This window comes from Myiozetetes cayanensis, unplaced genomic scaffold (genome assembly GCF_022539395.1).
Source record: "Myiozetetes cayanensis isolate MyiCay16 unplaced genomic scaffold, myiCay2020 scf16, whole genome shotgun sequence".
Taxonomy (NCBI): domain Eukaryota; kingdom Metazoa; phylum Chordata; class Aves; order Passeriformes; family Tyrannidae; genus Myiozetetes; species Myiozetetes cayanensis.
Window position 1 is genome coordinate 17,738,958 of NW_026087270.1, and position 25,396 is coordinate 17,764,353.

Here is a 25,396-nt window from a genome sequence, read left to right on the forward strand (position 1 = left end):
CGCTGCACACGGTAGTTGGAGAGACCAATTCTTGCTGCAGGCTGCCCGTGCGAGGGGCAGGTGCGGTGTCTCCGCGTTCTGCCCTGACTCCGTGGCTGTGCTCTGGGCTCCGGCGGGTCCCCCGGCCGTCCCGGGCGCGGGCGGGGTGTGCGGGCAGGGCCGGCCCGGTGCAGGCGCCGCCCCGGCCGTGACTCAGCGCGCGGGTGACGGGCGGACGCGGCGCCCGGGCCGGGGCGGGGGGCTCGGGGCCGCTCTTGTCTGCCTTGCGCGGCGGGGCCGGCTCGCCCGGCCCCGGGGAGGGGCGGCGGGGCGGGCGTTGGGCCGCGGCGGCGGAGCGGGGGGAGCGCGGCGGGCCGGGAGCGGGGCCGGGCCGGCGGCGAGTGCTCCGCGATGCCGCTGCTGTTCCTGGAGCGCTTCCCCTGGCCCAGCCTCCGCACCTACACGGCGCTCAGCGCCCTGGCGCTGCTGGGCGCCGGCCTCAGCGCCTACCGCGCCCTCAGCCAGGCGCCCGCCGGCCCGCGGGCCCTGGACGTCGCCTACTACCTGCTGTCCGACAGCCTCTGCGTCTGGGTGAGCCGGGGCGGCGGCGGGGCCTCCGCGGCCTGCGGCGGGGCCGGGCCGGGCGCTGGCTCTGTCGGCCTGTGCCGGCGCTGCCCGCGGCGGGGCGGACTCGCGGCTCTCCCTTATTGTTCGGAGCTGCTGGCGGAGCCGGGGGGGGCTCGGCGGGGCCCCACGTTCGGGGCAGCGGCGGGGCCGAGCGCCCAGCCCGGCTTTGTGCCCGCTCCCGGCGGCCCCGCTCGGCCCGGCCGGGGTGAAGCTGTCGGGTGTTTGCGGGGGTCCCGGGCGGGTGCTTTGCTTGGGCTCCGCCGAACACCTGCTCTGCCCGCAGCCTGAGCAAGGGACCGTCAGGGGTTCGAGCCCAAGGCTTTTGCTTTGTTTGCCTTTTTTTTTTTTTAAATTTAAGTCATGTAGGTAAGAGGAAACATTCTCATCATTTAAGGAAAAAAATTAATTCTGTATCTCTTTAAACCCAAACCTGGCGATAGTATATGAATCTTGGCTCACTGATTTGTAGTTGAAATAAGGACTGAACAAGGGGATATCAGAAACCTTGCTGAGTTGTTGCCAGTGAACTTTCCATGTGTCTGTCAGTCAAAGGTGGCAGGAGTTGGACGTTTGCTTCACAACGTGCTTGCTTGACTGAAGTGCTGATTTTGTAATACAACAAATGCATTCATCTGTGTCGAAACCTGGTCTCAGGACATTAAATTAAGAGTCCTGGAAAAGTTTATTGTATGTCCTGTAGAAATGACAGGTTGAGGCTGCTTCAATCATCCCTCTTCTCACTTTTTTAGTGTCCTGCACAGGTCAGAAGCTCATTACACGTGTCTTTGTCAAATGTGAGAAGCCAGTTTTCCCAGGCCCATGTGTTCTACTGCTTGCTGCTTTGCTTTAGAGCAGTTTCCCAAGAAGGCTTTAAGCAGGTGTCCTTACTGAAGGGGTGTGTGCTACTCAGCACGTTTTGAGGCAGCCTCTGAGTCTTGTTACTGTCACCACAGATTCAAAGTGGAGTTTTCTCACCTGCTGTTATGTTAAACAAAATGAGCACCTTGGTGATCTCTTAAGTTCCGTCCCCATGTTCCTTCACGCTGAAGTTTGCTGATCTGTATAAAATAATTTATTGTGAAGAGGCAGCTCAGTTTGTTGGCTGTGCTGCTGAGTCTGACTGTGGTAGTATTCCTAGATAAAAAATAAGTTAAGTGACTTATCAGTTGCTCCATGGGTCTTGGAAGAGGCTGGGCTTAAATTTCACCAAAAAAAAAAAAAAAAAGGCAACTTATACTGTTCTGTGAACAATGGCAGGTTTGTTAGACTTGTTCATTCCCCTCTCTCTCTCCCTCCTTCTAAATAGGGCAAAAGTATTAGTCACTGACTGCATTATTTCTTTCCAGGTGCTAGTGAACACTGCCTGCTGTTTTCTGATGCTGGTTGCTAAGGTGATCCAGTGTATGGTGTTTGGTCCTCTTCGTGTCAGCGAGAGGCAGGTGAGACAGCAGCACAGTGCCTTGGATGTTGTACACTGGGAAACTCTGACAGCTGGGGTGGTTTTCTCAATGGAATTGCTGAAAGTGCACAAGAAAAGGAAATTTTAGAGCAGCATCAGTCTAACCATTTGGTTTGCTAGTGTGTCCACAACCACAAGCTTCCACTTTATTTCTAAGGGAACTTTTCCTGTTGTATTTTATAAACCCATGGTCAGCTTGAACACCCTGTTTCCTCAACAAGCTTTGTCAGATTTCTTACCTCACTTCAGAACACTTGTAACAGGTTCTCCTCTCCCCAGGCTGCACCTGGCAGCATTTCTCCACTGCGTTTTGTCAGCACTGGCACTCTGAGGTCCCTCCTCTTGGTGCCTTGACTGCTGGAGAAGTGCTGCCCACCCTCATACGCTGAGAGGGTAGTTTATCAGCCCTCAGATTTAGGGGGGAGTAGGGAATAAAACGAGAAGTGAAACTTTCCAGAGAAAAAGGAGGTGAGCAGGGCTGAAAACCTGTTTAATCCTGCTCTTGGGCTAAGTGAGAATGTTTTTAAAAATGCAGCAAGGGAACCATGAAAGCCCAGGGCTTTTAAAGGCAGGATCCTGCAGAAGCTCAAAGCAGCAGCAGGAGTTTGAATAGTATCCATATATTTAAAAAAAAAAAAGGCAGATGTGTAAGTCGCTCTGTGTAAATGCAGCAGCAGAGGTTTGAAGTGTGGTCACATGTTAAAAAGAAGTCTATAAATGCAGTTCTTTAGGAGGAATCAGGCCATGGTGATTTTTGACATGCAGAACTGAGGCACATCAGGCCTCATTAATAACTGTGGATCTCTCCAAGCCTATTGTGTTTGTAATTCACACCCTGCAGAGTCTCTGAGGAGTGTGTTATAAAGCCAAAGCGCTATCAGACTGCGCTGAGTCACATTTTCTTTCTAGCCCATGTTACCTGTAAGGATGTGGAATTTTAACCAGAGATAGCTCCCAGGATGTTCTCTACCCTGTTGAAAACTGAAGTGAAAAGCAGTGGCAGTGTGGATCCATTTGTGTTTGGGCAGTGGGAGTACGTTTCAGTTCCCATGTAAAGGAAAGGTGGTTGTTAATACTGGCGAGCCCAAAACAGCAGCAGCATGAAGGAATTCTGGGCCTGTCAACGAAACTCCCGGTGATTTCATTGTGCTCTTTAACAAAACATTTTGTTTCGTAAATTTTTTTAATCCCTACCAAGCTGACTTGTGTCTGCTGCTTGAGAGCATCATATTGCTCCTTTCATGCTGCATATGCGTGGGAATCATTTTTTTCATCATTTTTTTTCATTGCTCATGCATCTCATTCTCCACTGTAGGCATTGTGATTCCTAGGGACAGACTCTGTCATTCCTTAATCATCTGTACTTTTTGGCAGGTTTTTGAGGCAAGGTGCTAGGTGGTTTGGGCATCTTGAATAACTGACTGTGGCACTTCTTGTAGCAAAGGGGACTTTGTGCTTGCAGCCTGGCAGCTGTGTTGCTTGGGTGTGGAGAGTCAAACTGAGACCAGACTTGGTTTGTGCTGAGCACTGTTTTAGAAGTATGGCTGGAAACTGTGGCTCAGTTATGGTGCCATGGTACAAAAGGCTATCCAAATACTAAGGACTGCTAATGTTTTTTTAATTCAGTAAAGGTAACAAATACTATTCAAGGTGTGTATGCTAATGTATTGTTGCATTTCTACTTTCATCTCTTTTTTTCTTTTCCCTTTCTCTTTTCCCCTCCTTCTTCCCATTGTGTGTGCATTGTCAGTGCTTTCACTGCAGTAACCAAGTGTATTCCATTACAGCACCTCAAAGATAAGTTCTGGAATTTCATTTTCTACAAGTTCATCTTCATTTTTGGCGTGCTGAATGTTCAGACAGTGGAAGAAGTGGTGATGTGGTGCCTCTGGTTCTCTGGACTCGTGTTTCTCCACCTGATGGTCCAGCTCTGCAAGGATCGCTTTGAATACGTAAGTTTTGATTCGGGGCTGTCTTTTGGGACATGCAGATTGTGTTTCTGGTTGGGGCACTGGCTCAGGAGTGGTTACAAACAGATCATTTAGACCTTTTTTCCCCTGTGGCACTGAGCACGTGCACCTCCCAGTAACTTCAAACACTTGCTTTCAAGTGCAGTGTCAATCTTACTCCTTCAGTTTTCCCAGGAGACAAATGGAGCTGAAGATACTTATTTTCTTTGATAAATTGCTCCTTATACGTGCCCTGTAATTACTATTACATAACTGCAGGAGATGTCTTTATAGCTCTCCTTAGTGAAGACATCTTGACAGCGGAACATCCCTTAGGTTGGTGCCCTTTGGGATGGGCCTGAGGACCCTGTTTCTGCAGTTCTGGGCTCAGGTTTCACACTCAGACCTACTGAATTTTGACTGGTGTCTTTACAATATACAGTGCAACTTTCTCCTTAAGCTACCTTCCACTTTCTGTTAATAATACCAAGAATAAATTTAGTAGAATGCAGAAATTGAAGGGCAAGGAAGAAGGAACTGAAATATAAACAGTAAATCTTGACCTTTAAGCATCTATAACGGGCATGCATTTTCCTAGGCTCCTCTCTCCTGGAATAGAAGTTTGACCTAAATTGAACCTGTGAATTTTTTTGCTAGCTCTGTGCTTTGCAGATTTCTTTAAGTTAATGTCCAGCAAGGCCTGTTAATTTATAGGTAGCTAAGCACTATACTTGCAACTAGATTGGCTGGGGTTAGGAAGATTGAGATAGCAGTGACCAAGGCAGTCATCTGGTATTTTTAGTGTTGTTCAGAAAGCTTTGAAAGAATAAAGAAATCCTTATTATATTCCTGTTGTATTCAAAGCATGTATCATAATTTTTTGCTTGAACAAATGACACTTGTGTGATCTGCCTTGCAAAGGCAGGGCCATGTGGACCTCAACCAGGTAGATACAAAGAAGAAAGAAAGAACCCATTTAAAAACAAAACATGGGAGTCAACTCTGTAAGTCAGAGCAGGGTGAAGCTTTGGACAGCTGCTTCTTTCCTTGTCCTGTTCTGCCCTGTCCTGCCCTGAAAGTAAAGGGGTGGACCAGCTAAAGGCTCGGCCCCTTGGGTTGCCTTTGATTTAGACAGCCTGGGTGTAGCCTGCTGTTAGGGTGGTTTAGAGCTTTAATATGCTTTGCATGCTATTGAATGAAACAACGATTTTTCATTAGGGTCTGCCCAGCAGTCTTTAGCTGCAGTTTAAATTTTTTGGGGGGAGATGTCCCTTTCTTCCAGGGGAGAATGACACTGGAAGAACTAGGGCATGGAAGATCAAGCTGGGCAAATTCAGATCAGCTGTTGGGTGAAAAGTTGGCAGAACGTTGCTCAAAGACTATATATTAGGTTAGTTGTCTTTCTAAAAATGCGTGTTCATCCTAAGCAGATGCTGTGGATTTGATGCAGAACCTACAGTGTCTGTGGTTTTCTTGCACAGGTGATTCAAACATTAAATCAAATAATCATAATAACTGTAAATAAAATTGGAAATGATTGTTTAAAGTTCTGGTGAATGTAAATGGCAGGTGACTGAGACTTTGGGTTGGTGTGTGGGTTTAGCTTTATTCTGCATCATTTATTACTGAATTGCACGGTCGAGGTTGTGAAATGGGTTTTATTCTAGAAAGCAAAATATCTTCCTAAATGAGGACTTGTTTGGCGAGGTGACTACAGAAGGCAGGGTGAACAGAAGTACTCCTTTAAACCTGTGATGTATTTGTTTGTGTTGCAGCTTTCCTTTTCTCCTACCACGCCCATGAGCAGCCACATCAGAGTGCTGGCCCTGCTCATAGCCATGCTCCTGTCCTGCTGTGGATTGGCAGTTGTCTGTGGAGTTGTTGGCTACACCCATGGCATGCACACGTTGGCTTTCATGGCAGCAGAGGTGAGACTTCCTGCGTACCTGTTGTGGTGTCTGCCTGGCCTTTCACCCCTCACTCAGGGCTGTCCTGGGACATCTTTTAGTTCCCGTAAGGAAGAAACTTGGAGGACACAAACAAGCCCTCCCCTGTTTGCAGCAGTTGCCAGATTGGTGTACTTTCTCTCTTTAGCCTTTAAGCCTGAAAAGAAATCCTTGTCTGAAAAAGAGAATGAGAGGATAAACCTGCAAGATGATGCTGAAATCAAGTGACAGCCTATGAAAAAATAATGGTTGTGCTTCGTGAGCGCTGCAAGAACCGTTTGTTGAAACGGCACCAGAGAGAGGCAGAGAGTGTGCAGGAAAGTGGAATGTGCACTTCAGCCTCTTTCTCTGAGGCTGCATTTTCTATTTCATTTCTCCCCAGAAGGGATGAAGCACACACACTTGGGATTTGCTTCCGTTTGTGTAACGAGTTGTGTCTCAGCTGAGATGAACGAGCATGTTTGAGCACTCCTGAACCCTTTGCACTGCGGAGTAAACATCAGTATGTGTGTGGATTGAACATTAGTATGGGTCTGATGTTGTGGTGGATTGTTGCACCCTGCCTGAGGAAGTGATAATCTCAAACAAAGGAGATGAATCCAGTATAATTGCAAGTATATTGTGCTAGCACGTCCTTAGTTCAGATAACAAGTAGAATGAATGATTTATTTTTCTTCTCCTGTTTTGAATTCATACTTGGAGTTAGGGAGGAGGAAAGAAAACAGTTTGCTGACAGTAGGAGAATATGATGCTGATCACAGCACAGTTCAGTTATTTAATATGTCACTTCATTTTTCCCTGAATATGAGAATGTGCAAGACCAGATTTGTAACCACGCAGAGGAAAGGTGCTGAAGATTTGCCAGTGTCTGTCACAGGTGGGGTCTTGTTGGTGTCGTGTCTCTTATCTTGGTCTGGCAGGAGGATGTATCAGCCTCGCCCCAGCACGGGCTGGGTTTATCAGGGAGTGTTCTGGTGCCTGAGTGTTGCCTCCTGAGCGCTGCGCCGTGTGCTGGTGAAGTGTTTTGGGTAGCAGGATGGGGCCCAGCTGTTCTGTCAGTGGGAGCTGTTCTGTGTGCTGCCTGGTGAAGGAGTGGCCCAGGCAGTGTCAGCCAAGCCAGGAATCCCTGCAGTGCTGCCAGTGGGCAGTGATGTGGGGAATGGGTCTCCTAGCCCTGCTGGCAGCCACTGGTGTTTGAGCACGTTCCTGAGCTGAGAGCTGCACAAGCCCATTGAGTCTGATAGTCCCAGACACACTCTGAAAAGTTGTCTGATCCTTTTTTGCACTCATTTATACTTCACCCTCTGTAATATCCAAAGGCACCAAGTTCCACGTTTACTTGGCTTTGTGTACACAAAAGAGCTCTTTTAGTTCTGAATCTTCTGTCTGATAACCACAGAATGGTTTGGGTTGGAAGGGACCTTCAGGATCATCTACTTCCAAGCCTCTTGCCATGGGCAGGGAATAATGTCCCCTAGCTATCATCTAATACATCTGTGGTGAAAATCTGCAAAGAATTGTTCCCTGGTTACTCTTCTTAACACTATTTGTGATTTTATTTTCCTTTCTCCTGTTCCCCTCCTGACTTTCTAAGCAAAAGAATTCTAGTCTGTTTAATCTTTCCTCATAAGAAATTGTCTACTATCTTGCCCTTTTTTGAACATTTTAAATATTCCCTATATGGATTTGGTGACCATGAGTGGTTTCCTTGATTTTAATACCCAGCACTCACGTGAGTGGAATAATACATTTTAGGTTTCTTTCTGTACAGGTACTGGCAGGGACACTCATGGCAGCCCTCAAGCTCTCAGCAAAAAGCATTAAATCTTGCACACTGAAATGTTTTCCTGGTGGTGGCTCGTGTGATGCTGCTCCAGAGGGACCCTGCCAAGCGTATTCCATTAGTGTGAATGAATTACATTAACTTACATTAAGCTATTAATCTCTTTTCTGACTCTGCAAACATCAATTTTGCTTTTTGCCTCAGGGTTTTCAGTAAAGCAGTATAGATGTTTTTCTTGTGTTTCAGGTAGACTTCCCCTTGTTCTCTGTTGTTTGTCAGCATTTTCTTTACTGCAAAGGCTGGATGTGGAACGTGCAAATGCCCAGAGAAAGTCTGTATTTTTGAGTAAACATTTATCTCTTTTTGCCTTGATATACGGTGATTGAGAATTACAGCATAGCAAGCAATGTCCAGTCAGCCTATCTTTGCACCTTATTTGTTGTAAGAAAGAATTACTCCATTCCTATAGCAGCCATCCTGTGCTCCTGTTTGATACATCTCAGTTAAGGCTGTCTGATGACAGTGATACTCCAGTCTTAGGGCTGTACCTTATGGACAATAGTGTATTTTCCTGTATAGCTTCTCACTCCACATCCATTCCCGCTGGGTCGGAGTGTCTGCAGCCTGATGTGCATGATTAGCATCTGCCATGGAGTCCCCGGGGGATGAGCTGTTCATTTTGGGCAGAGCAAGAGCCCTGAAGGTGTTGGAACTGAAAATGGCCTGCTGTACACTTGGAACCTCAGGTCACAGAGCTGTGTGACTGGTGATGCAGTGCTGTACTTTCTGCAAAGTGCTTGTCGTGTTGGAACGCTGGAATGCATTTCTGGAAACAGCAGAGGAGCTGGAGGCCAGTGCCTTCACCAAATCTGCCCTGGCTTGTCTTTTCAGTTCTGATGCTTCTGCTGCCTCAGCACTGACCACTACCAATCATGTCTTGGCAACATTAACATCTTAAAAATTTAACATCTTAAAAATTACCAAGACTAGACCCTGCACTGGTTTTGACACAAGTTTGTGCTCAATGGCATATCCATCCAGCAGCTCAGGTAGTCATTGTGTTTCACCACTTACAGGGTTGGACATGTTGGGTTTTACAAAGGGTTAAATATGCATAGTAGGATTTAAAGAACGCTTTTTACAGATGGAAAAAATTATTCAAACCAACTGGCTTATTGCTGTGTTGGGAAGTCAGTGGGTTTAATAATTCTTCTGCACTGTTTGTAGTGCTTATGCTGAAGGCATGCCATCAGACCAGTTCTACAGAAGTGGCTTCAGTTGCTCATTGTAAATCCCCTGCATCTCAGTGCCAGTTGGCCCCTGTGAACTACAAAGTGGTGTGGGCACTGAGGATAGAATGAAGGGACAGAGCACTGTGGGCTTGATGGGTTAGAGAGAGGTGATGGGGCCATGTTTCTTGAATCGTAAGAGCCCAGGGAAATGTGGTTAGGTATTCTGGAAACAGTTCTTTCTGATGACTTGTCTTTGCACCCCTGATCTTACCCTTTCTGATATACTCGGGGTTTTTCCTCTGTACTGAGCCTAGAGGGGTAAGTATGATTAAAGAGAGAAGTTACTTTAGCAGCGTTTACATCTCAGCAAAGGGGGGCAATTATTTGAAAGTTCTTCCATGGTCTTCCTCAAATTCCTGGTATTATTCAGTTTCAGGGTTTTTTTTAGAAGTGGGGTGAGTAGAGGTAGTTGGTGGAATTGTGATCTCAGCACTTCCTGCGTGATAATAATTGACAAAGGGAGTGTGTCCTGTGTAGTGGGGGAAAACTGCTCTAACAACATTGTGTGATTGGGAACAATGTCTTCCATATTTATTTATAAGCTTCATGTTTGTCACAGGTATATTGTGCACACAGTCACCTCATTGGTTCACAGGAGCTTGTTCAGCTGCAATAAATGCATTTCATGTTTTAGCCCTCGAGCTCCTGCATCTGAACCACTGTCCCTGCCAGGATATTGTTAACATGTGTGGCTTTTTTTCTTCCCATTTTGCAGTCTCTGCTTGTGACAGTCAGAACTGCTCACGTGATTTTACGGTGAGTAGCTTCTGTTTTACAGGGTGGCTCTGTGTGTGGCCTGTTGATGTAAGAGCTGTATGTAACCACCCTGTTGAATTGCAAACGCGTGTTTGGAGATTGAGAGCAGCCCTGAGAAGAAAGACTTGAGGGTGTTGGTGGATGAGAAGCTTGTGGTGACCCAGGGTTGTGTGTCTGCAGCCCAGAAAGCTCCCCGGTGTCCTGGGGTGCATCCCCAGCTGTGTGGGCAGCAGGGCAAGGGAAAGGATTCTGCCCCCCTGCTCCCCTTGTGAGACCCCACCTGCAGTGCTGCCTCCAGCTCTGGGGTCCCCAACGTGAGAAGGGTGTGGAGCTGTTGGAACGAGTCCAGAGGAGGCCATAAAGGTTCTCAGGGGGCTGGAGCACCTCTGCCATGGAGACAGGCTGGGAGACTTGGCCTTGTTCAGCCTGGGGAAGAGAAGGCTCTGGGGAGACTTTAGAGCCCCCTCTGGTACCCAAAGGGGCTCCAAGGGAGCTGGAGAGGGACTTTGGACAAGGGCATGGAGCAGCAGGACAAGGGGGAATGGCTTTAAACTGACAGAGGGCAGGGTTAGATTAGAGATTAGGAGTTGGATGAGTCACTGGCACAGGTTGCCCAGAGAAGCTGTGACTGTCCCATCCCTGGAGGTGCTCGAGTCCAGGCTGGCTGGGGCTTTGAGCAGCCTGGTCTAGTGGAAGGTGTCCCTGCCCGTGGCAGGGGATTGGGAACAAGATGAGTTTCAAGATCCCTTCCAACCCAAACCATTGTGGGATTCTATGAGATGGGCAAAGAATCCATATCCAGAACTTGTTTGAAAAATGGGTAAAATAGTTTAAATTATAGAGATGCTATTTAACAAAGGAGATAATGGTAATTTCCCCACTCTTGCAGATATGTGGTTCATCTCTGGGATCTCAACCATGAAGGAACATGGGAGGGGAAAGGCACTTATGTCTACTACACAGATTTTGTCATGGAGCTAACCTTGCTTTCCCTGGACCTGATGCATCATATTCATATGCTGGTATGAAATACTTAAAATAAAGGGTATTTGGTGTACTTATTTTGCTTATTTTTTTTGCTTAGCTTGTTTTAGAAACCAGATATTGCAGAAAAGTTACTTAAATAGAAATGCAAGTATATGGGGGAGATTCTGGCATTCTTTCCTCCTGTGTAATTGGAGTCATCACAAATAACTTTGTTATGGAGTATTAACTACTGTGTAATTATCTGTTTAACAGGTGTTTAATTAGATTTTTTTTTTATTGAGTAGTATCAGACTGAGTTATCTTCATTGGCAGCAGGGGGTGCTAAGCTGGACAGGACTGAATATGGTTTATCCTCATTGTAAATGCTGTGCTGCCAGAGCTGTATCTGAAGAGGTGATGAGCAGGAACACCTGGGAACGTGTGGGTTAGTCCGACTGCAGTCAGAGACGTCAAATCAACCCTTCAGTGCTGCTTTTAACAACAAGACCTGATGCAGCCTGTTGTCTCTGCTGGTGTTTGTTTCTCACCACTGCTGTTTTTCCCCCCAAGCTGTTTGGCAACATCTGGCTGTCCATGGCGAGCCTGGTGATCTTCATGCAGCTGCGCTACCTGTTCCACGAGGTGCAGCGGAGGATCCGGCGGCACAAGAACTACCTGCGGGTGGTTGGGAACATGGAAGCGAGGTGAGCCTCTGCCTTGCTCCTCAAGTCCTCCCGTAGATGTAGGAGAGAGGATCCTGACAAAGAAGTTGGGATTCTTTCACTGTCCCTTGCCACACAACGGTGTGGTGTGAGCTGGAGAGGTGCAGTCTTGAGTCTTTACACTTAGAGTGTGTTTTTACCCACTTTATTTGTTACAGGGGCCCTCTTTCTGGTTTTAGCAGATATGTAGGATTGTCTTTTATAATGTCAGTATTACTGGTAATGTATGAACTGGCAACTGTCCAGTATTTCTTCTCCTGTATTCCCCTGTATACTACCCTGGTGAGGGGACAGCAGCTCTGCAGAGCTCTGCCTGTTTCTGGTGTCAGAGCTTGGCTTTGGCTGTGTTAGAAATCAATGCTCTTAATTTCATTAGGCCATGCTATTCAGTTACTGCCTGAAATGAAATAAAAATGTTAATTGAAACTTGCCTAGCTTCACCTACATATTTGTTAAACCTGAAGCCAACTCTAAACAGGCTCTGTACCTGTGGTGGGGCTGAGAGCACCTTGGCATTACTTTAGTCCATCCCCTGTAGTGAGGCAATGTGGGGAAACTGGGAGGCCTGCTAAAACCTAGGATTGTGCCAGATACTACTGCATGTCTGATCCAGTGTTTTCATAATTTGGCTATGCCCTTAAAAATTTTAAGAGCAACAGGGAGTTTTACTCTTTGTGTACATCACTGTACTGTTCTCATTTTGGACCTCCGTGGGTTTGGGTAACTCTGATGCCTGCTGCTGTAGTCCAGATGGAGAAGGATGGCTTGCCTAAAAATTCCTGCAGTTTCCTTTGTGAATAGTCATTTAGTGGCTGTGATATCAGGTTTAGAGTTGCATAATAAAGCTCATCCACAATGCATTGGTTCTTTTCAGCAAGATGCAGCCACTAAACTCCTTTGAGCTGCTCACAGAGCTGTTTAAGTTGCTCGTGTCCCAGACTTCTTCTCTGAGCGACTTGGTGTGTTTTGGTCATTCTGACTGTGCTGGGAGAGCCACATTCCAGCTTCCTTCTGCAGCTGCCAATGGCAGCGAGCTCCCTGCCTTTGTGTGGTTGTTCTTTGGGTGTATTCCCCACCAGCAGCACTGTGAAATGTTGTTACACACTCATTTCTATATGGTCTGTGTTTGGCTGCTGTGTAGTAACTGCTTACATGGCACTGTAGCTTAAAAGAAAAGGAAGAAAAACCAAGACAAATGGGGGTGGCAAAATCTGAGGCCAAAATTAGTCAGACTGTAAATGCTTATGATCCCAAGGAGACATCTTAATGGGTACAGCTATTAAAACTCATTTAGAAAAATGACATAAGCCAAACCTATACAGATTATAACTTGAGGATCTCAACCTAATGATCATATAATTATCTCATGGAAAGTACTAAGTCAAAGCTTTTTGCACTTAGGATGTATGAGGAGATGTGCAAAAAAATGTGCTTGCAAAAGGCATGGAAGGGATGTGTGTTGTGTGTGTGTCCCTTTGCAGTGTGCCCCTGAGTTACCAAAGAACCCAGCAAACCTGCTGGCACAGCTCTTCCAGGGAGAAGTTACCACGGGGGGTAAGGTTTTCTCAGGGCTGGATTCTCCAGAGGGCAGGCCGTGCTGAGCTGGTGTAGCCATTACTCAGGTCTCTTCCTTTTCTCTTCCATGCAGGTTTGCAGTTGCAACCCCGGAGGAGCTGGCGGTGAACAACGACGACTGTGCCATCTGCTGGGACTCCATGCAGTCCGCGCGTAAACTGCCGTGCGGGCACCTCTTCCACAAGTACGTGTGTGGGGCTGGAGAGGAGGGCATGGCTGCAGTTACAGTGTGTACCAGCACAGCTGGGGCTGTTTGCTGCCTGGGCCCTATGGCTCTGCTGCTAAGAACAAAATGCAGGCCCTGCTCACACCAGTCATGCTCGTGTTTGAGTTGCTTCACCTGCTGCGTTATTTCCACCAAACCTGAGCGTGCACCTTGCCAGCTGACGGGTGGGTAATGGGGAGTTTCTCGATGGCAAGTCAGTAGGTTTGTTGTCCATGAGGGTGTGTTGATTCTCAGGTGAAGAAGAAAACGTTGAGTTAAATCCTGAAGTACCTTTAAGATATCAGCTTTGAAGAGAAAATGGGGAATATTTTTATCTAGTGCATCCTTGCACGGTGGTGAGTCCCCAGGGACAGCTGTGGAGGCCAGGTCTGGTTCTGTGGTTTCATGGGGAGATGAGTCCATCAGGGCTGTGAATGAGGTTAACCATATCAGCTGAAGTGGTCCCTGAGCACCTGGTGTTTGGAACTGGGGAGCTCTTGGCCAAAGGATCTCTCTGTAAACTGCTTCTTACACTCATTCAGTTGTGAATTGTAGCAGATGCTTGTGGAGACAGTGTGCTGAGCTAAATGTGATGTTTCTTGGATCCTTTGTAGCAGTGCTTGCACTTTCTTTCTTGTGCTTAAAAATGAAAGGAGATGCAGGGATTGAATCTGGCGTTTCTGAAGTGCCGTGTGATGAATGTGCGCGGTCAGTTAAATTGTCCCTGTGGCGTTACTTTCTGCAAATAGCTTTTTACTTTTCTGGTAACTGTCAAACCAGAGGTTGTAATCTTCATGCTAATTTGTTGTCATTTATGACAAACCTTGCCATAAATATTTATCTGTGTTCCAAGAAGTCTCTAATGAGATAATGTGCTGCCGTAGCAGAAACTCCTCTTCCAGTGCTACTGAATCATGTGAATATTTAATCACCTGCTGAGCACTTGAGAAGCCCAGGGTCTTCTCTTCAGAAAGTCACTTTTTCTGTATTTAAAAGGATCCTTTTGTGTTTTTTTCTGAAGCATTTACAGCTCTGAAGCAGTTTTTTCTGAAGCAAGTTACACTCCTTGGTGCTTTTAGGGAGGGAACACATTACAGTGGATGACTTATGCTTGCATATAAAACCAGATGTAACTAATAACCCTATTTACAACCTGAGAGTGGTTTCTCTTCTCATAAAAGCCTGATGATTTTGCAAACAGGCTGAACATCATGTCCATTCTCAGTCATGTGGGATCTTTTTTTTCATCATTTATTTGGAGTGGAAGAGAAAGTGGCAGGGAAGATTCACATTGCTGAGATCAACCCTGTGCCTAAATATAAAAGAAATTTAATGGGAGTAGGTGTCTGAATCTTTTAGGTTCTGTAGAAGCTCTCTCCTTTTTCTTTCTTTTAGGAAGCAGTCACTTTCAAAAGATAAATGCTTTGTTTTCCCTTCCAGACTAAACTTGCTTGTTCTGAGCTAGAGGGACAACAAACTTGGAGAGTGTTTTAAGTTTGTGATAAATCTGCATACATTTTTATAAAAAGTGAACACTTGAGCATTTTCAACTGAAAGAAATAAGACACCTATGCCAGAGTCATCAAGGGTATCTCTGAGCAATCCATGTGTGGATGTTGTGTACAGAACGTGCCACAGCTGCTTGATGTACTCATGATAGTGGTGTCTTGGAAAAACGCTGCCAGCTCACCCTCATATTCCTGTTCTCCTGTCAGCTCGTGCCTGCGGTCCTGGCTGGAACAAGACACATCTTGCCCCACCTGCAGAATGTCTCTGAATATCACTGACAGCCATCACGTGAGGGAGGATCACCAGAGGGAGAATCTGGATGAGAACCTGGTGCCCGTGGCAGCAGCGGAAGGCAGACCACGCCTGAACCAGCACAATCACTTCTTCCACTTTGATGGTGAGCTGAGCACCTCTGGCATCCTCTGCTTTTCCCAAATGAACAAACAGCCTTCTGTGGACAGGAATTCTCCACGTGCTTCAGCTGAAACTCAGAGCATGCTCTGCTTGTGTTTGTCCAATGCCTGTGTGCTTCTTGCAGCTCTTTTCAAGAGCTCAGATAAGTGTCTCTGAGATTGTCCAGAGCTATGGAGATTTCTTGAAAGATTTAGTACAAGCACTCCCCTTTTCAGGATTTGTTGTGGTTAACATCTTCAATACTGGCATTTATTCATTGTTGACAAGCAGAATGGGAAATTAGTGTGTCTTTTTTTGTTCCCATGTGGTAGGTAATCAGTGGCAGTCAAAGAGGGGAAAAAAGCCTTCTGGGGTACAGTCTAACAGCTGGTCTTTCCCCTGTCCCCCAGCTAATGTGTGGTTGTCAGAAATCCATTTGCCACTTGATTAACGAGACACTTGCAGTGCTTGGGTAGGATGCAGAAGGTTAGTCTTGGAAGCAATCTTGTAACTACAACAGTTTTACATGTTTGGTTTTTTAGTGGTCTGTTTTAAGAACTCACAAAGCAGATGTGATTTCAGACCATGGTAAGTTCTGTGTGGGCAGACAACTTGTTTTGAAGAAGACAGTTTCCCTTGCTTGTCTTCCAGGTTTGTTGCAGTGTTGGTGTCAGTGTGTGCTTGTTTCCCAGCAGTCACTTTGTTCAGTTACTCTGGGTCCCTTTGAAGTAATATTTGCTCAGTGATGACCCATTTTGGGACCAGATTCAGATTGTTTAGAAGGTGTCCTGCTTTAAGTAAATTTACTGGAGTTATTCATGTATTCCAGAACTGAATTTGACTCTGGATTATTTTAATTTTCACCATAATGGGAACATTAGAAGAAGAAAACAAGGATGTGTTTTCTTGGTACTTTTCCAGCCCTCAGATTGTTAAACCACTCTGACAGTTGTCTGAGGAGAGTATTGGCAGTCACTGATTTATTCCAGCCATCTCCCATGTTTGGAGACCTTAGGGATGGGCTCTACTGCAGAACTCCCTGTGTGTACCTTGTAGAATACGAAGAGTTATGTTAAATACACGTAGAAGGACTTCACCTTCTGAGAGTCTCATGTTCTTTTTTGACTTTCTTGGTGTTTTTTTTACCCTCAGGCTCCCGAATTGCCAGCTGGCTGCCCAGTTTTTCCGTAGAAGTGATGCACACCACAAACATCCTTGGAATTGCACAGGCCAGCAACTCCCAGCTCAATGTTATGGTAAGACTGCTTTAATAGCTTGCACCTCAGCCTTCCTGTTTGTGTGGTTTTGGGGACAGGGTCACATGGAGATAGAGAACAAAGGGGAAGGAAGTCAAACCAGGGGTTAGACAGTACAGGAAAGGTGTTTTTCTGAGAGAAGCTTTATTTTAGTGAAGTTAGGGCTAGATTGGGGTTCAAATGTGGCAGCATAAAAGAACAGGTCTGGAGGTGGGTGAATGAGGGAGAAAAGTGACATATTCCTGTATAGTTGGGCAGACTTTTTTCAGCTTGCTTACTGCAACTTCTTTAACTCCTTCTCAGCACTTCACTCATAACTTGCAGTGCCAAAAAGTGTGAGTCTGTAACCAGAGAATGTAGCTGTTGGTCATGTAGTAACTGACCCAACTCATTCTATAGCTTTGGGGTTTTTTTTCCCCTAATCTTTAGTAGCACTGAGCTCCCAGACAGCTGTTTCTCTGAGTGTCCTGTCAGTGTGAGGTGGGGCTCTCCAGCACCCTCAGCCCTCACTGATTCATGATGATAGAAGTGTAGAGGATGAAATCCCAGCTCTGTTCAATTCATCCATAAACACTGATGTAGCACAGAAAGAGAAGGATGTGGCCTCTTGAAACAGTTCCTTCACTTCCTTTGAGCAGTGCTGTTTCCTCTGAGTTGTTCAAGCTGTAGCTGTGTGCTATAACATGCTAATAAATGTTCAGGACAGGGGTGGAATTGTCTGAACATGAGGTCTCTCCCATAGCCTTCACTATTGGTTAAGCCTCAACAGGGTAAGGCCATGCTTTTTGGGGGGTTTGAGGCAGGGCAGGCAGGGAGCATTAAGGTGTTGACAGATGGCATATTAGTTAAATATGCAGGAACTCTCCATCTGAGGTCAGCTTGGTTTTTCTGGACACAGTGACACAAATGGGCTTTTGTTAAGGATGAGTAATGATTTCTTGGGATTGTGTATTATGAGAAGTACAGGAACAAATTATATTAAAATGGCTGCTTTAATGGAAAGGCTCAGGTTAGCAAATTCTCCTTTGTGTTTCTGAACAAAAATCTAGGAGAGTTTTGAGGGGAAGGCCAGAGGCTGAAATGCTAAATCAACTGTTTTGGTCACAAGTTAGTACAATGGAGAGTTAGGTTTGCAGTAGTTGCTCATGTTGGAACTCACTGTCAGCTGATGCATAGGTTTTGCTTTGCTCTTAAAACTGCTTCCACCCTTCTTTTCTTATTGTTGTTCTCATTTCTCCCTGCCTCATGTGAAAATAGAGATTTTAATATTTAATGAAATCTAGCTGTTAGACTCTAAAAACATTTTGTTTGTCTGCCCTCTTACTTTTATCTATTTAATTTGGATATTATTTAACTAAGTTGGAATTCAATAATAACAGTTTCCTGACAACTTGGTTTAATTTACTTGAGCTTCAGATACTATTAAACTGGTTGGTAGGCAGGGTGGCTGGAGAGAGTGGGTTATTAAAACTTATTCCCCTTGTCCTTACCAGTACCATTTTGGAACCTGTCTGGCACAAAGAAAAAATGCTTCCCAGTGTTGTTTTAACTTTCAGTCTCTTCTGACTGTTATACAGATATTTATTAGAAAGGCTGTCATTAAAAAAAGGGTTGTGAGGCTTTTGTGCATCTACAAACACTGTTCAGGAACTTAAATTTTCAGGGCCATGTGGTGCCTCCATAGGAGTTGCATTTTCTTTCTCTTTCCTTCCTGCGTTTGGGTTAGCACATCATGAGCTGCATCTTTGAGATGATAACATTTTTAATCTCTTTCTTTTGACACATTTATCAACTTGTATTTACTGTTGATGTTGACTGCATAAACCTTGCTTTCTCCAGGCCCATCAGATCCAGGAGATGTTCCCTCAGGTTCCTTATCACTTAGTTCTGCAGGACCTGCAGTTGACTCGGTCTGTAGAGATCACCACTGACAACATCCTGGAAGGGCGCATCCAGGTGCCTTTCCCTACACAGGTAACTCAGGGGACTGTGCACTTAAAATACTGACTTTCTTACCCACCACAGCACTGAGCCTGTTAATGATGAGTGAGGGGAATGATGTAAGGTGCAGCACTGGTGAATCCAGGATTTCTTTGTCCCTTTGTTTAAATCTCTGTAAATGCAGTATATTCAGTCATGTGCCAAAAACACATTGAAAATGTCCTAGCTGGACTAGAGACAAATATTTGCTCAGTTAAAGCAGCTCTTCCTGGTCTCTCCTGTGCAGAGCCTTTAGAACGTTTCCAGCTGATTTCTCTGCTGACAGATAATTGAATTGTACCACTTAGGAAGGTTTTCTGCAAAGAAAGGAGTCGGCAAAATGATGCCTTGTCCTTAATTAGTGCTAGCAGATTTCAGTAAAGCAGTCTGGGGACAATGTTTCTGTTAATAAGAATATTGAATTCTGGTTCTGGGCACATCAGATAGTGCTGTTATCTGGTGTCTGCCTGTGGGGAAGCAGAGAGAATTCTCTTTCAACACAGAGCATTCTGTTTACTGCGAACTTCTCTGCTTCTGAATTGACCGCGGCGCCTGACGCTGCAGAGGGCAAAGTTTGAACGTGTTCAAAGGACTGGGCTTTGTTTGCCATTTCACACACTGTGTTAAAGCCATGACTTTGCATTTCAGCGTGCAGACAGCATTAGGCCTGCCTTGAACAACCCCGTGGAGCGGCACAGTGCTGACCAGGAGGATGCTGGAACTGCCACACAGGTAATTCGGCAGGAAAATGGGTAAAAGGCACCATTAGAAGCTGCATGGACTCGTAGGTGCCTTTGGCTCCACACGAGGTCGGGTTGGTGGCAGCCCTTCCTTGCATTTCACCCCAGGGCAAGTAAGGGTCAGGTTGGGCAAGTAAGCCAGAGTGGAGCAGGGTGCCCCTCTGAAGGATTATCTGCCTGCTTTTCTTTTCCTCCTTGAGGGAAAGGGCTCTCCAGTGATACAAAGAACAGAAGGAGATCATGTCTCTGTTCACATCTGCTCAGCCCGTGCCCATCTGTGGAGCACACAGAGCAGGATGCTTTGCTCTTCCCCTTCCTCTTCCCATTCTGTACACCTCCAGACACTTCCATTAAAATGAAAAGTATTCCTCCTCTGGGTGTAAGAATTATTCTGGAGGAAGTGCTTTAAGACATGGGAAGCTTTGGTAGGAATGGAGTGAGATACAGGAACAGGATCAAGATGTAACATCCCTTTTCCATATAAAGCACAATAAGGGGTTTTGCTGTTCCTCACTAAATGCTTTATTAAGCAGCATGTGCTTGCTCAAATGAAAGAGAAAAAAATTACCCTGTGAGTAGACTAAGGTCTCTTTCCACTTTTGTTTTCCCTGACTGTAGTAGTAACATCCTTTTTTTTTTTTTAAATCAACATACCCAGCGAGAACCTTTGTAGTACAGCAAGTGCCAGACCCATTGGAGTTCTGCTTCTTGGAAATAACACTTCTTCAGGCAGCTGAGGTGCTCAAATAAAAACACTCTTCTTCATGAGCAGTGTTTGTTTTCCTAGTGTCATATGTTGTATGATGACTTAATTGTACCTAAAGTTCAAAGGTCTTAAGATAGGGATAATGACTGTCTTAAGATAATGACTCTTTTTTTATCCCTCGCTTGTGGTTTTGAGGAGTCAGTGCTGATATAATGTAATGGTAACTGAGAGGCATCTCTGAGCACCATCGTGGTGTAAATCGCGTTAGAGGTTTGTGAGATGGTGCTCTAAGCACTGACAGCCTCTATCAGTCCTGGCCTGAAAAGTGCTTCTCTCCATCAGCACTGGAATGCTGATGCTTCCAGCCATGTGCATAATGCTCTGCACCTCCTCTCCATCCCTGTCCCATTTGCCCCCCTCCCCTCTTTTCTGACTCCACTGTTGCTCCCACAAGAACAGATTGTGGAGCAGCTCGAGCTACTTTCTCCAAGCTTCTATTCTGATGTACTAAAATGTATTTAAAGATTGTCCTTTGATTATTTGTGTGTGTGTGTGTGTGTTTGTTTATCTGTTTCTCTGGTCCTGGGCTGAGGTTGGGTAGGACTGCTCAGACCTGACTGGCAAGGCTGTTGTTGCAAACCTGAAGCTTGCCTGGTGCAGCTCTTGCCCCTCTCCTTGGGAGTCCAGTTTGTTGTCATTGCTTAAGTACCTGGTGACTATTGAGAGAGTCTTCCAAGGCATCCCACATGGCTTTCATGAAACAAACTTGTTCTCTTGGAGCCTGAAGGAGGAGTGGTTTCTGTAGCATACAGGCTTTTGCATCTGTGATCTGCTGCCTTACTGAGGCTTGTCATAACCTTTACTGCAATGAGTTGGGATGGCTTTGTCTCTAAAACCTCCTCAGTAACTGTTCTTGTGCTCAGATGACTCTGGGTATTGATTTTTAATTCTTTGTAAATTTATGAAACCCCCCCCCCAAATCTCAGATGAGCCAACTCGCATCTTCTGATACCAATGGCCCAGGGGGAAGAACGAGAGATCTTGTCTGAACACCAGCCACAATGAGTGGCCTCCTCACTGCTTCCCCCACTGCTTCCCTGTTCCCTAGTCTGCCTGTGTGCTCCTCAGGTTGCTCTGTTCCCGTTCCACTGGGTCTGCCGAGGTCGTCTTGGCCCCGAGTACAATCCATGACTGTTCTGTGGGGCTCTGCCTTCATCCTCAGGGATGTGGCACTGCTTTGGGGCAGTCCATGGTGCCCCCAGGTTATCCCAGCACGTTAGTGTGCATGGTACAGGACCCCCTCCCTAAATTGCAGCGTGCTGGGGTTTGTGCTGAGAGGGGCTGAGCACATGTAGTCGTGTTTGGGGCTGCAGTGTCCATACACACTGCCTTGGGCTCTGGCACTCCTGCTTGGCTCACCAACCTAATGGGGAGTGACATTTGTCTTGGTGTTTGCTCTCTGAAGGCGTTGCACTGGGGAGCTGGCGTTCCTGGCCTGTCTCTGGGGCTTTGGGATGACTCAGCTCGTTGTGCCCATCAGCTGCCTAAGCCTGCGTGGCCGCAGTGCAGCCGAGCCGGGGTGGTCGGGACTCGAGCGCTGGCCACGGACAACCAGGCTGCCCCAAGTGAGCTGACTGGGCTGACATCTCCCTGCACCACCCCACCTGCCTGAGCAGCCCTGTGGATACCAAATGATCACCTCCAGCCCTTCACTGGTGTGTTTGTTGACGCTGCCGTGCTCGGTGCCTCGCAGCCCGCTCGGATGGCCGTGACGGGGATCAGGACGTGCTGTGTCACCCGTGCTGCTGCACCCACGTCCTCGTGGCAGGTCAGCCCTCGTGCTGGGGCTGTCAGCCACGTGTCAGGGGGGAGAGCTGCCACGGGTGGGGCTGCCAGCTCCTCTTGCTGGCACACGGTGCTTGGCACAGTTGCCAGCCTTGCTCTGCCAGTCCCAAACATTTGGGTGCTGCAGAACCCAGTGAAGCGAAGCCTCATGAATTCCCTTCTTGAGCACAAATCATCTCTGCAAATTCATTCGCTGTTCTTTCCTTAGTATGTGGATTTCTGCTTTTTCCTCTCTTTACTGTTGCATCACTTGTCAAGTCAGCTGCAGAATCTGACTTTCAAATGCCCCATTTTCAGAGAGCATTAATTATGAGTAATTAATGTTTGTCTTTGACACTACTTTCAAACATGGCATAAAAGATACAGCATTATAGGATACAGGCTCTTTGAACGTGGTTTGAAATAGCTTTGTTCTGTTTTTTGGCTGGGCTTTTCAAAGGAGCCCAAGGGAACTGGGTACAGCAGGTGAGAGTCTGGTTTCTTCCAGTGCCTCAGAAAATGACAGTTCTTTGTAGCTCCTTGTTTTGATGCAAAGAAGCCTAAATTTTGCAAAGACTTACGCCTTATTTCCTTTTCTCTTAGACCGAGAGAGTGCCACTTGAACTCAACTCCAGGCTGGAAGAGATGGTGGAATTCAGCGAAATGGAAGCAGAGCCCAGTGAAGCAGAAGATTTTGAGGCCAGGGGAAGTCGCTTTTCAAAGTCAGCTGACGAAAGGCAGCGCATGTTGGTTCAGCGGAAGGAGGACTTGTTGCAACAAGCTCGAAAGTACGTTCCTTCGGAAAACTCCAGCCTGGCCACTCAGTTCAGAGTCCCCCAGAAGGGGTTTCAAATGGATTATGACCACTGAGAGCCTGGGTTGGATGCAGAAAGCAGAAAGAGGAATGCCTACATCTCCCGTGGCAGGCTCAGGATGCTGTTTAACACAACTGTTTCTGCCAGACCCAGCTCTGAAATAGCATCGTGTGTCCCACCATGGACACGGCTTTTACATGCTTGATCCAAAGCTCTTTGAAGTCAGAGGCTGATTTTTCCAGCTTCAATGGACTTCAGTCTGAACCTGCAATAAGTGAAAATGGGTTACCTGTGCCGAGTCCTCTCCTAATCTTTAGGTTGGCTCCTGGCACAGGTGTCAGCCCTCACTGCCTGTGCTGTTACAGGTGGAGTTCCTGTCAGGCACCACTCTTTCCAAATACAGAGCTGTACAGAGCAGCACAGGTCTGAGAGATGACCCTTACCAGAGCTGTCCAGAGGAGCTCAGGACCAGCAGTCATCACCACTGGAGAGAGAGGGGCTGACCTGAACTGTTTCTTTTAACCCAGCCAGTAAGAGGTGGTATAGGTAGAATTCAACTTTTTTACATGCATCCCAGTCATTTTGGTGAACTTTACTAGCATCCAGTTGCTGATTAAAGAGAGAAGGAAAAGCATTTCAGTGATGTAGGAAAAACTTCTTAGTGTTTTTAACAAGTGTTGTCCCTTCCTTTGTATCTCAGGGACACGCTGAGAGGGTCTGCAACAATCCAGAGTTCTGGGTCCTTTGGTGGTCTCAGGGTACTGCTGCTCTTTTTGTTTTCCACACTGACATGCCTTATAAGTACCTGTGGGTGTGACACCTTTTACAAGTCTATAAATTCACTTGCTCCTAGACCTTATTTTCCCTTGATCTTTGAAAAAAATGTCTTTTAGGGAGATTAAGTATTTTTGACTTTCTGGTTTACTGAAGAGCTGTTGAATTTCAAGCTATTGTATTTTGCCACTAAATGTAAAAATTGATGGGGATGTTAACTCTGGCTGCAGATTTCTTGTCCTCTGGCCTCACCTGACGCTCTGTGCCCCTTTGCCACAGAGCTCCTTGGCATCAGCAGGCAGTGCCAGTGAGGGGAGCAGGGGGAGTCAGGGACTCACCTGCAGTCTCAGTGCATTGCTCTGAGTGCAGAGCAGAGCCCTGACCTTTAGAACTGGCTCCTTCCCACAGGCACAGGGATCTTGCACAAAACCCAAGGGCTACTGCCAGCTCTGCGGAGCCCTTCGTAGGTGACGAGGGCTTTTTCTGGAGTACCCATCTCCTGCACGCTCTCACTGAGGCGTTTTCCTGCTTCCCAGCCCTCCCTGACTCTGGGAGGGTATTTTCCAGAGCCACAACGAGGTGGGCTCTGCTCACCCACCTTCTCCTTTTCTTTCCCCAGGCGTTACTTGAACAAAACCTCGGAGGAGGAGCTGCCCCCCGAGAAGCCTTGTCCCGAGGGCGCGGCCGACGCGGTGACGCTGCGCCGCAGGACCCTCGCTGCCGCCGCCGAGCGCAGACTGCAGATGCAGCAGAACTCCTAGCGCCCCTGCTCCCTCCTCCTCGTGAGCAACCTTCAATAAACAAATCAAACACGAACCCCCTGCGCTTTCTGGGCCAGCAGGAAAGCGTCTCTTCAGAGCTCAGCTGGCTGTGCTGCCGAGTGAGCTGGCTGCCTCTCTGCTGTACAAAGCATGTGGTCTAATAATGTTCGGACAGCTGACAAATTAACCTTTTTTGTAATATTTTCTATGTGACGTCGATTCCCCTCCACAAACAAAAGGCAATTTCTTAACCATGGGCATGATTTCTGCAGCTGGCAGGAGCTGTGGGGCTGTCTGCACTGCAGAGGCTGGGGAAGGTGTGTTCTGAGTTAGCTGTGGGTGCAGGTCACAGAGCACACGGGCACGTTCTGCTCGAGATCAGGGAGAGTTACTCCGAGGGTAAGGAGGGTTAGAAGCTTGCAGCAGTCCTGTGCTAGGTAAGCAGGCTCCTCAGTCCCTGTTGCTGTCGGCAGCCAAGGTGCCTCGCAGGGTGGCTTGAAGGGCTGGGGGAGCGTCGCTGGGAAGTTGTTGCACTGGATGACGCTGTCTGGCTGTGCGAGGCAGAACCCCCAGCCCATGAGCGGTGCAGCCGAGCGCCGGCTCCCGTCGCTTCCAGCGTCAGGCAGGCAGTTTGCTCTGCTGGGCTCTCCTCTCTGGCACAGGTCTGGCTCTGTTCCCCCCCAGGGCTGCACCTTTCCTTCGTGTCCAGAGACGAGCAAAGGCCAGAGGGGGATGGAGTGAAGAGGTCACAGCCCTTGCAGTTCAGTGTTACCGTGAGCCAGGGGAGCCGAAGGTAAAACCCACGGGCGGAACGCGCGGAGCTCGCTCCCATGTCTTGCTTTTTTACTTTGTTTTTAACCCCCCAAGCTCACTGTGAGTTTATTCAGGAAGACTGGAGGAACGGGGACAGCTGGACCTTCGCTGGCTGCACCCAACCTGCTAACCTGGATTTTTTTAAGAACTTTGGAGATCCCCTTGGCGCCGCCACCGCTCGCTTACATAGTTGAATTTTACATGGCAATGACTTAATTTTTAAACTTCTGAAGAGTGAGTTCTAGTTTCACCGTCCTTTAGAAGGAGCCCAGTATTACCTAGAAGTGTTGGTAACTTTTTTTACTGTTGGTTTTTAGGTGAAGGTGAATTTAATGAGAGGAATTGCATCGATGTTTAGGTGAAAATAATTTATTTCAATAAAACTCTTTGGGAAGCCTTACCTTGCAATGCTATTAGTAAACCTCAAAAATTTTTTTGAGATCTTTGGTTTTGCCTAGAACACAGCTGTTTGTTTTTATTGTTAAAAAAACCAACCAACCAAAAATAAAACCTTGATCAGTGTTGGAAATTGTTTGGAAATTTTTGTAGTCTGGTTTCTCGTGTTC

General features: G+C 46.8%; 1 protein-coding gene across 2 annotated transcripts; it reads left to right on the top strand.

Annotated features, from left to right (window-relative positions):
• The first annotated feature begins 348 nt into the window (after positions 1-348).
• Positions 349-25,370, top strand: AMFR (autocrine motility factor receptor). Of its 2 annotated transcripts, XM_050311062.1 has the most exons (14): positions 352-570; positions 1,953-2,045; positions 3,853-4,017; positions 5,790-5,942; positions 9,751-9,791; positions 10,681-10,813; positions 11,328-11,461; positions 13,128-13,238; positions 14,975-15,165; positions 16,314-16,417; positions 18,257-18,391; positions 19,046-19,129; positions 22,271-22,455; positions 23,876-25,370. In XM_050311062.1, exons 1-14 carry the CDS (start codon positions 391-393, stop codon positions 24,015-24,017), a joined length of 1,851 nt encoding a protein of 616 aa, XP_050167019.1. In that variant the 5' UTR covers positions 352-390; the 3' UTR covers positions 24,018-25,370. The 2 variants fall into 2 exon arrangements, with proteins under 2 accessions (XP_050167020.1, XP_050167019.1); XM_050311063.1 differs by lacking the exons at positions 22,271-22,455; positions 23,876-25,370 and adding an exon at positions 19,796-20,382 and having other exon boundaries at positions 349-570.
• The last annotated feature ends 26 nt before the right edge of the window (positions 25,371-25,396 follow it).

Excerpts from the sequence above, each read along its gene's own strand:
- AMFR (XM_050311062.1), top strand. The coding sequence starts at position 391 with ATGCCGCTGCTGTTCCTGGAGCGCTTCCCCTGGCCCAGCCTCCGCACC. Across the intron at positions 13,239-14,974 it reads TGCGGGCACCTCTTCCACAA|CTCGTGCCTGCGGTCCTGGC; the intron begins GTACGTGTGTGG and ends TTCTCCTGTCAG. Across the intron at positions 22,456-23,875 it reads TTGTTGCAACAAGCTCGAAA|GCGTTACTTGAACAAAACCT; the intron begins GTACGTTCCTTC and ends TTCTTTCCCCAG.